A 12,091-nucleotide genomic window follows, 5' to 3' on the forward strand; every position below is an offset into this window, starting at 1 on the left:
AATAATACTGTACATCAATATAACACACTAGTAACCATGGTAGAATAATACTGTACATCACTATCATACACTAGTAACCATGGTAGAATAATACTGTACATCACTACAACACACTAGTAACCATGGTAGAATAATACTGTACATCACTATCACACACTAGTAACCATGGTAGAATAATACTGTACATCACTACAACACACTAGTAACCATGGTAGAATAATACTGTACATCACTACAACACACTAGTAACCATGGTAGAATAATACTGTACATCACTATAACACACTAGTAACCATGGTAGAATAATATTGTACATCACTATAACACACTAGTAACCATGGTAGAATAATACTGTACATCACTACAACACACTAGTAACCATGGTAGAATAATACTGTACATCGCTATCACACACTAGTAACCATGGTAGAATAATACTGTACATCACTATCACACACTAGTAACCATGGTAGAATAATACTGTACATCACTATCACACACTAGTAACCATGGTAGAATAATACTGTACATCACTACAACACACTAGTAACCATGGTAGAATAATACTGTACATCACTACAACACACTAGTAACCATGGTAGAATAGTATTGTACATCACTATAACACACTAGTAACCATGGTAGAATAATACTGTACATCACTATCACACACTAGTAACCATGGTAGAATAATACTGTACATCACTATCACACACTAGTAACCATGGTAGAATAATATTGTACGTCACTATCACACACTAGTAACCATGGTAGAATAATATTGTACATCACTATAACACACTAGTAACCATGGTAGAATAATATTGTACACCACTATACCACTAGCAACCATGGTAGAATAATATTGTACACCACTATAACACTAGTAACCATGGTAGAATAATACTGTACGTCACTATCACACACTAGTAACCATGGTAGAATAATACTGTACATCACTACAACACACTAGTAACCATGGTAGAATAATACTGTACATCACTACAACACACTAGTAACCATGGTAGAATAATACTGTACGTCACTACAACACACTAGTAACCATGGTAGAATAATACTGTACATCACTATACCACACTAGTAACCATGGTAGAATAATACTGTACATCACTACAACACACTAGTAACCATGGTAGAATAATACTGTACGTCACTATCACACACTAGTAACCATGGTAGAATAATACTGTACGTCACTATCACACACTAGTAACCATGGTAGAATAATACTGTACGTCACTATCACACACTAGTAACCATGGTAGAATAATACTGTACATCACTACAACACACTAGTAACCATGGTAGAATAATATTGTACGACACTATCACACACTAGTAACCATGGTAGAATAATACTGTACATCACTACAACACACTAGTAACCATGGTAGAATAATACTGTACGTCACTATCACACACTAGTAACCATGGTAGAATAATATTGTACATCACTATCACACACTAGTAACCATGGTAGAATAATATTGTACATCACTACAACACACTAGTAACCATGGTAGAATAATATTGTACATCACTATCACACACTAGTAACCATGGTAGAATAATACTGTACATCACTATCACACACTAGTAACCATGGTAGAATAATACTGTACATCACTATCAAACACTAGTAACCATGGTAGAATAATACTGTACAGCACTACAACACACTAGTAACCATGGTAGAATAATACTGTACATCACTATACCACACTAGTAACCATGGTAGAATAATACTGTACATCACTACAACACACTAGTAACCATGGTAGAATAATACTGTACGTCACTATCACACACTAGTAACCATGGTAGAATAATACTGTACGCCACTATCACACACTAGTAACCATGGTAGAATAATACTGTACATCACTACAACACACTAGTAACCATGGTAGAATAATATTGTACGTCACTATCACACACTAGTAACCATGGTAGAATAATACTGTACATCACTACAACACACTAGTAACCATGGTAGAATAATACTGTACCTCACTATCACACACTAGTAACCATGGTAGAATAATATTGTACATCACTATCACACACTAGTAACCATGGTAGAATAATATTGTACATCACTACAACACACTAGTAACCATGGTAGAATAATATTGTACATCACTATCACACACTAGTAACCATGGTAGAATAATACTGTACATCACTATCACACACTAGTAACCATGGTAGAATAATACTGTACATCACTATCAAACACTAGTAACCATGGTAGAATAATACTGTAAATCACTATAACACACTAGTAACCATGGTAGAATAATATTGTACATCACTACAACAAACTAGTAACCATGGTAGAATAATACTGTACATCACTATCACACACTAGTAACCATGGTAGAATAATACTGTACATCACTATCACACACTAGTAACCATGGTAGAATAATACTGTACGTCACTATCACACACTAGTAACCATGGTAGAATAATACTGTACATCACTATCACACACTAGTAACCATGGTAGAATAATACTGTACATCACTATCACATACTAGTAACCATGGTAGAATAATATTGTACATCACTATCAAACACTAGTAACCATGGTAGAATAATACTGTACATCACTACAACACACTAGTAACCATGGTAGAATAATACTGTACATCACTATCACACACTAGTAACCATGGTAGAATAATACTGTACATCACTATCACACACTAGTAACCATGGTAGAATAATACTGTACGTCACTATCACACACTAGTAACCATGGTAGAATAATACTGTACATCACTATCACACACTAGTAACCATGGTAGAATAATACTGTACGTCACTATAACACACTAGTAACCATGGTAGAATAATACTGTACATCACTATCACACACTAGTAACCATGGTAGAATAATACTGTACGTCACTATAACACACTAGTAACCATGGTAGAATAATACTGTACGTCACTATCACACACTAGTAACCATGGTAGAATAATACTGTACGTCACTACAACACACTAGTAACCATGGTAGAATAATACTGTACGTCACTATAACACACTAGTAACCATGGTAGAATAATACTGTACATCACTATCACACACTAGTAACCATGGTAGAATAATATTGTACATCACTATCACACACTAGTAACCATGGTAGAATAATACTGTACATCACTACAACACACTAGTAACCATGGTAGAATAATACTGTACGTCACTATAACACACTAGTAACCATGGTAGAATAATACTGTACGTCACTATCACACACTAGTAACCGTGGTAGAATAATACTGTACATCACTACAACACACTAGTAACCATGGTAGAATAATACTGTACATCACTACAACACACTAGTAACCATGGTAGAATAATACTGTACATCACTATCAAACACTAGTAACCATGGTAGAATAATACTGTACATCACTATCACACACTAGTAACCATGGTAGAATAATACTGTACATCACTACAACACACTAGTAACCATGGTAGAATAATACTGTACGTCACTATCACACACTAGTAACCATGGTAGAATAATATTGTACATCACTATCACACACTAGTAACCATGGTAGAATAATACTGTACGTCACTACAACACACTAGTAACCATGGTAGAATAATACTGTACATCACTATCACACACTAGTAACCATGGTAGAATAATACTGTACATCACTACAACACACTAGTAACCATGGTAGAATAATACTGTACATCACTACAACACACTAGTAACCATGGTAGAATAATACTGTACATCACTACAACACACTAGTAACCATGGTAGAATAATACTGTACGTCACTACAACACACTAGTAACCATGGTAGAATAATACTGTACATCACTATAACACACTAGTAACCATGGTAGAATAATACTGTACGTCACTATAACACACTAGTAACCATGGTAGAATAATATTGTACATCACTACAACACACTAGTAACCATGGTAGAATAATACTGTACGTCACTACAACACACTAGTAACCATGGTAGAATAATACTGTACGTCACTACAACACACTAGTAACCATGGTAGAATAATACTGTACATCACTACAACACACTAGTAACCATGGTAGAATAATACTGTACATCACTACAACACACTAGTAACCATGGTAGAATAATACTGTACATCACTACAACACACTAGTAACCATGGTAGAATAATACTGTACATCACTATCACACACTAGTAACCATGGTAGAATAATATTGTACGTCACTATCACACACTAGTAACCATGGTAGAATAATACTGTACATCACTACAACACACTAGTAACCATGGTAGAATAATACTGTACATCACTATCACACACTAGTAACCATGGTAGAATAATATTGTACGTCACTATCACACACTAGTAACCATGGTAGAATAATATTGTACATCACCACTAGTAACCGTGGTAGATTACGTTATCTTCTTCTCTCTCTTTAGTATGTAGGCAAGGATGTCACTACTAGTGACTATATCATTGTGTTTACTTGATAGCTACCTACACAAATAGCTAGCTAGAACAAAGTGTTAATAAGATTGAAAAAATCATTTAAAAGATTTAAAAGCAATACAAATAAAGCAGTCATTGTCATAAAGAGGGGACAGGGGACAAAGGACAGAGGGGACAGGGGACAGAGGGGACAGGGGACACTGAGAAGTTCAGTCCTTGTCATAAAGAGGGGACAGAGGGGACAGGGGACACTGAGAAGTTCAGTCCTTGTCATAAAGAGGGGATAGGGGGACAGGGGACAAAGGGGACAGGGCTCTTTTCCTCTCTTCTTTCTGCCATTCATTCTCTGTAACAAGGTGAAGAAACCCTCCAACTCTTTAATGTTCTCTCTCTGTCTCTCCTCCCCTCCTTTCTCTCTCTCTCTGTCTCTCCTCTCACCCTATTATTATCCTCCCCTCTTTTCTCTCTCTCCATTCCTCTCCTCCCCCTTTCTCTCCCTTTTCTCCTCTTCCTCCATCTCTCCCGCTCTCCTCTCACTACCCTCTCCATTATTCTACTCTCTTCAGCTCTCCCTCTCTCCCTCTCTCCCTACCTCCCTCCCTCCCTCCTCTCACTATCCTCCTCCTCTCTCTCCATTCTTCTCCTCTCTCATCAGTCCTGTCCTGACAGAGGGAGGATTAAAACAGGGTTGGAAGTATGGCTGCTATCCAGATCCTGTTCCACAACACATTGATATTCACGGTTACACCTCTGCTACTGCAAGGTTAAGAGCCATCTATATGATCACAGCTTACTGGGGGTTTGTCCTCTACAACTGCTGCTATTCAACAGACGCTAAAACACACACATTTCACACTATCAATTCATATAGAGAGAGAGGGGGAGGGAGAGGGAGAGATAGAAGGAAATAGGGAGAGAGAGATAGACAGAGGGAGAGAGAGAGAGAGATAGAAGGAAAGAGAGAGAGAGAGGGAGATATAAGGAAAGAGAAGGAGAGAGAGAGAGGGAGGGAGAGAGATAGATAGAAGGAAAGAGGGAGATACACAGAGGGAGAGAGAGAGAGAGAGAGAGATAGAAGGAAAGAGAGGGAGAGAGGGAGAAAGATAGTGAGAGAGTGTTTGTGTGAGTGTGAGTGTGTGTGTGTGTGTGTGTGTGTGTGTGTGTGTGTGTGTGTGTGTGTATGCGTGTGTGTGTGTGTGTGTGTGTGTGTGTGTGTGTGTGTGTGTGTGTGTGTGTGTGTGTGTGTGTGTGTGTGTGTGTGTGTGTGTGTGTGTGTGAATACCTTGAGCAGCTTAGCGTGCAGCAGCAGTGTGTAGGCAGCTTCAGTGTAGTTGTCACACTCCTTGTGGAGGTCACACAGCTTGTACAGGTACCTGTCCGGACAGAGGACACATGAGTCAACTGTACACTCCTTGTGGAGGTCACACAGCTTGTACAGGTACCTGTCCGGACAGAGGACACATGAGTCAACTGTACACTCCTTGTGGAGGTCACACAGCTTGTACAGGTACCTGTCCGGACAGAGGACACATGAGTCAACTGTACACTCCTTGTGGAGGTCACACAGCTTGTACAGGTACCTGTCCGGACAGAGGACACATGAGTCAACTGTACACTCCTTGTGGAGGTCACACAGCTTGTACAGGTACCTGTCCGGACAGAGGACACATGAGTCAACTGTACACTCCTTGTGGAGGTCACACAGCTTGTACAGGTACCTGTCCGGACAGAGGACACATGAGTCAACTGTACACTCCTTGTGGAGGTCACACAGCTTGTACAGGTACCTGTCCGGACAGAGGACACATGAGTCAACTGTACACACCTTGGTGGGCTTCAATATGACTTCACCATGGTGACCACGGACAGAGACAAGTCAACTGTGTCTGAAATGTCCCCTAGTCACTACATAGTGCACTACTGCTGAACAGAGCCCTATGTGGGTCCTGGTCTAAAGTAGTGCACTATATAGGGCATAAGGTGGGCCCTGGTCAACAGTAGTGCACTATATAGGGAATAGGGTCGGTCCTGGTCAATAGTAGTGCACTATATTGTGATTAGGGTGGGTCCTGGTCCAAAGTAGTGCACTATATAGGGAATAGGGTGCCATCTGGTCTAAAGTAGTGCACTATATAGGGAATAGGGTGGGCCCTGGTCTAAAGTAGTGCACTATATAGGGAATAGGGTTCCATTCCGGATGTGGACTGATGCAGTTCATGGTGACATTTTCCTTTTATCTCAGAAAACGCTTTTTAGACGGCAACATGGACTGCTAGGGCAGACTGATGGACCGCTAGGGCAGACTGATGGACCGCTAGGGCTGATGGACCGCTAGGGCATACTGACGGACCGCTAGGGCAGACTGACAGACAGCTAGGGCAGACTGACGGACCACTAGGGCTGGTGGACCGCTAGGGCTGACTGACGGACAGCAAGGGCTGACTGACGGACCGCTGGGGCTGACTGACGGACCGCTGGGGCTGACTGACGGACTGCTAGGGCTGACTGACACACAGCTAGGGCTGATGGACCGCTAGGGCTGACTGACGGGCCGCTGGGGCTGACTGACGGACCGCTAGGGCTGATGGACCGCTAGGGCAGACTGACGGACCGCTAGGGCTGATGGACCGCTAGGGCAGACTGACGGACCGCTAGGGCAGACTGACAGACAGCTAGGGCAGACTGACGGACCGCTAGGGCTGATGGACCGCTAGGGCAGACTGACGGACCGCTAGGGCAGACTGACAGACTGCTAGGGCAGACTGACGGACCGCTAGGGCTGATGGACCGCTAGGGCAGACTGACGGACCACTAGGGCAGACTGACAGACAGCTAGGGCAGACTGACAGACAGCTAGGGCAGACTGATGGACCGCTGGGGCTGACTGACGACCCGCTAGGGCTGACTGACGGACCGCTGGGGCTGACTGACAGACCGCTAGGGCTGACTGACGACACGCTAGGGCTGACTGACGGACCGCTGGGGCTGACTGACGACCCGCTAGGGCTGACTGACGGACCGCTGGGGCTGACTGACGGACCGCTGGGGCTGACTGACGGACCGCTGGGGCTGACTGACGGACCGCTAGGGCTGACCTCTTCACAGAGGAACTGAGTACAAAAACACCTGGCCTTGACTTCACAGAGGAACTGAGTACAAAAACACCTGGCCTTGACTTCACAGAGGGACTGAGAACAAAAACACCTGGCCTTGACTTCACAGAGGGACTGAGTACAAAAACACCTGACCTTGACTTCACAGAGGGACGGAGAACAAAAACACCTGGCCTTGACTTCACAGAGGGACTGAGAACAAAAACACCTGGCCTTGACTTCACAGAGGGACTGAGTACAAAAACACCTGACCTTGACCTCACAGAGGGACTGAGTACAAAAACACCTGACCTTGACCTCACAGAGGGACTGAGTACAAAAACACCTGGCCTTGACTTCACAGAGGGACTGAGTACAAAAACGCCTGGCCTTGACTTCACAGAGGGACTGAGTACAAAAACACCTGACCTTGACTTCACAGAGGGACTGAGAACAAAAACACCTGGCCTTGACTTCACAGAGGGACTGAGTACAAAAACACCTGACCTTGACTTCACAGAGGGACTGAGTACAAAAACACCTGACCTTGACTTCACAAAGGGACTGAGCCCAAAAACACCTGGCCTTGACTTCACAGAGGGACTGAGTACAAAAACACCTGGCCTTGACTTCACAGAGGCACTGAGTAAAAAAACACCTGGCCTTGACTTCACAGAGGGACTGAGCCCAAAAACACCTGACCTTGACTTCACAAAGGGACTGAGCCCAAAAACACCTGGCCTTGACTTCACAGAGGGACTGAGTACAAAAACACCTGGCCTCGACTTCACAGAGGGACTGAGTACAAAAACACCTGACCTTGACTTCACAGAGGGACTGAGTACAAAAACACCTGACCTTGACTTCACAGAGGCACTGAGTACAAAAACACCTGACCTTGACTTCACAGAGGGACTGAGTACAAAAACACCTGACCTTGACTTCACAGAGGGACTGAGTACAATAGAACAACAGAAAAGTGTAGTTGAGGAAGATGATGATGAAGACATCTTCCTACCTGATGTACATCTCCTCTCTCTCTATCTCCTTGTAGAAGTTCTGAGGATGAAAACATTGAAAAGGTTTAACTACGACAGTGAAATAGCGACAACAAATCGCTAACCAATACCAACCATGAATGTTATGCAGCTGGTGTTTAAATCTCAAATGTCTTTCCAACAGTTGGAAAGTCAACTGTCAATCACAATACGACAGGTAAGCTGGGCATCGCAGCGGGACGCAGCCAGACATCTGTCCACAACGGATCTGAACAGAACATAGAACAGTGTCTCTCCTACCAGCACGTTGACAGTGCAGCTCATCCGGTTCTCCTTGTTCTCATCGTGCATGATGGTCCTGTAGTCCAGGAGTCTCTCCAACAGACGAACCACCAGGCTCACAAAGATCTCCCCACTCTTAGACAGGTACTTGTGTTTCCTGCAGTGTTCCAACAGACTGGGGAGAGAAGTGAGGGAGAGAGAGGGGAGAGAGGTGAGGTAGAGAGAGAGAGGGGGAGAGAGTGGAGAGAGAGAAGTGAGGGAGAGAGGGGAGAGAGGTGAGGGAGAGAGGTGAGGGAGAGAGGGGAGAGAGAGAGGGGAGAGAGTGGTGAGGGAGAGAGGGGAGAGAGAGAGAGGAGAGAGAGAGAGGGGAGAGAGGTGAGGGAGAGAGAGAAGTGAGGGAGAGAGGTGAGGGAGAGAGGTGAGGGAGAGAGGGGAGAGAGAGAGGGGAGAGAGTGGTGAGGGAGAGAGGGGGGAGAGAGAGAGGAGAGAGAGAGAGGGGAGAGAGGTGAGGGAGAGAGAGGAGGGAGAGGTGAGGGGGAGAGAGGAGGGAGAGGTGAGGGGGAGAGAGGTGGGAGGGAGAGGGGAGAAAGAGAAGATAATTACAAAAATATAATTACTTGACACATTGTAAAGAATTAACAAAAAAACAGAGCAACTAGAATGCTATTTGGCCCTAAACAGAGAGTACACAGTGGCAGAATACCTGACCACTGTGACTGACCCAAACTTAAGGAAAGCTTTGACTATTTACAGACTCAGTGAGCATAGCCTTGCTATTGAGAAAGGCCACCGTAGGCAGACATGGCTCTCAAGAGAAGACAGGCTATGTGCACACTGCCCACAAAATGAGGTGGAAACTGAGCTGCACTTCCTAACCTCCTGCCCAATGTATGACCATATTAGAGACACATATTTCCCTCTGATCACACAGATCCACAAAGAATTCAAAAACAAATCAAACATGAATAAACTCTCATATCTGTTTGTGACCCGTTGCCATGAGAACAGGGCAACCAGTGGAGCACAAACAACATTGTAAATACAACCTAATACAATCTGTTTATTTTACCTTTCAACTACTTGCACATTGTTACAACACTGTACATAGCCAATAATATCACATTTGAAATGTCTATATTCTTTTAAAACCTTTGTGAGTGTAATATTAAACTAATGTTTCCCCTGTTCATCTCACTTTGGTTTATTATCTATTTCACTTGCTTTGGCAATGTAAACATATGTTTCCCATGTCAATACAGCCCTTCAATTACATTGAGAGAGACGAGGAGAGAGGACAGGCAGGCAGGCAGGCAGGCAGGCAGGCAGGCAGACAGACAGACAGACAGACAGACAGACAGACAGACAGACAGACAGGCAGGCAGGCAGGCAGGCAGGCAGGCAGACAAGACAAGACAAGACAAGACAAGACAAGACAAGACAAGACAAGACATGACAAGACAAGACAAGACAAGCAGACAGGCAGACAGGCAGACAGGCAGACAGGCAGACATGACAGACAGAATCACTCACATCTTGTGGAAGAGGACTTTGTACTGCTCGTCTCCTCTGCCCCCCTCCACCTCGTGATCCAGTTTGGTGATGATCTCATTCTCAAACTGCAATTAGAAAGCAGCCATTCATAATCAGCACAGATCATTTTTCTATTCATTAGTCTCTCTCCTGTCTCCCTCTTTCTGCCTCCCTCACTCTCTCTCTCCTCTTACCCTCTCCTCCTCCCTCGCTTCTCTTTCTTTCTCTCTCTCCCCCCTCTCTCTCTCTCTCTCTTTCCCCCCCTCTATCCCTCTCTTTCCCAACCTCTCCCTCTCTTTCCCCCCACTCTATCCTTCTTTTCTACCACCTCTATCCCTCTCTTTCCCAACCTCTCCCTCTCTTTCCCCCCCTCTATCCCTCTCTTTCCCAACCTCTCCCTCTCTTTCCCCCCACTCTATCCTTCTTTTCTACCACCTCTATCCCTCTCTTTCCCAACCTCTCCCTCTCTTTCCCCCCACTCTATCCCTCTCTTTCCCACCCACTCTATCTCTCTCTGTTCCCCCACTCTATCCCTCTCTCTCCTCCTCCCTGTCTCTCCTCCCTGTCTCTTCTCTCTCTCCTCGTTGAGAGGACCTCTCCTCTTGGTTTAATCACCTCTCTTTCAGCCTGATGGACTGTGAGCTCATATTAAATCACTTCATTATCAGTCTGATGACTCTCACTAACTTCTCTTTATCTGCCTGTGATTGGCTACGGCTGAGCAGGGAGCAAGTGGAGCAAGGCCATGACAGGAAGACACATCCTCTAATATTCTCTCTCTCTCTTTCCCTCCCTTCTTCCCAGCTGAGCGGGGAGCATGGCAACAGCAGAAAGCACCTCCTCTAGTTCCCTTCCTTCCTCCCTCTCTCTTCTTCTTCTCAGAAAGACGACAGAAGGAAGGTAAGCCGGCACATCCACTTATCGTGGGACCGTTTGCTCCGACGTGAACTGCCTGTTTGATGTGCTGCTGCTGCTGCGTCAGTCAGGAGAGACGTCTCGCTCTGGAGGAAGAGAGGAGACTCTCTGGAGGAAGAGAGGAGACTCTCTGGAGGAAGAGAGGAGACGCTCTGGAGGAAGAGAGGAGACGCTCTGGAGGAAGAGAGGAGACTCTCTGGAGGAAGAGAGGAGACGCTCTGGAGGAAGAGAGGAGACGTCTCGCTCTGGAGGAAGAAAGGCAACTCTCTCTCTCTCTCTGCTACGTTTTAGACTGCAGACTAGAAAGCCATTGGTATACGTCACAAATGGCACCCTATTCCCTATATAGTGCACTACAGGTTCCTGGTCAAAAGTAGTGCACTATTCCATATAGGGCCTGGTCAGAAGTAGTGCACTACTACCCTAGAGGTCCTGGTCTAAAGTAGTGCACTACTACCCTAGAGGTCCTGGTCTAAAGTAGTGCACTATATAGGGAATAGGGTGCCATTTGGGATGCAGTGAATGAAATTGATCCTATTTTAGTGTAGAGGGGATATAAGAGGATGTAGTCATTCCCAAAGAGTCGGGTCCTGACTGTCTGACACTAACTGTATTACCAGGGCTCCCTTCACTCCCAACTCTAACAGACTGACTGTCTGACACTAACTGTATTACCAGGGCTCCCCTTCACTCCCAACTCTAACAGACTGACTGTCTGACACTAACTGTATTACCAGGGCTCCCCTTCACTCCATAATCTAACATGATTTGGGAG

The 12,091-nt window shown here is 44.5% G+C and overlaps 1 protein-coding gene across 1 annotated transcript in view; it reads right to left on the reverse strand.

The window, feature by feature from the left end:
- The window catches only part of dock1 (dedicator of cytokinesis 1), an 800,130-nt gene that overhangs the window by 156,915 nt on the left and 631,124 nt on the right, over positions 1 to 12,091 (reverse strand). Inside the window, exons 34-37 of the mRNA XM_071394671.1 lie at positions 10,402 to 10,487; positions 8,890 to 9,046; positions 8,610 to 8,650; positions 5,782 to 5,872 (exon numbers count right to left, since the gene is read on the reverse strand). Coding sequence (XP_071250772.1) covers positions 5,782 to 5,872; positions 8,610 to 8,650; positions 8,890 to 9,046; positions 10,402 to 10,487 — 375 coding nt within the window. The remainder of the gene's footprint in view (positions 1 to 5,781; positions 5,873 to 8,609; positions 8,651 to 8,889; positions 9,047 to 10,401; positions 10,488 to 12,091) is intronic.

This window comes from Salvelinus alpinus, chromosome 3, assembly GCF_045679555.1.
Source record: "Salvelinus alpinus chromosome 3, SLU_Salpinus.1, whole genome shotgun sequence".
In the NCBI taxonomy this organism is placed as follows: domain Eukaryota; kingdom Metazoa; phylum Chordata; class Actinopteri; order Salmoniformes; family Salmonidae; genus Salvelinus; species Salvelinus alpinus.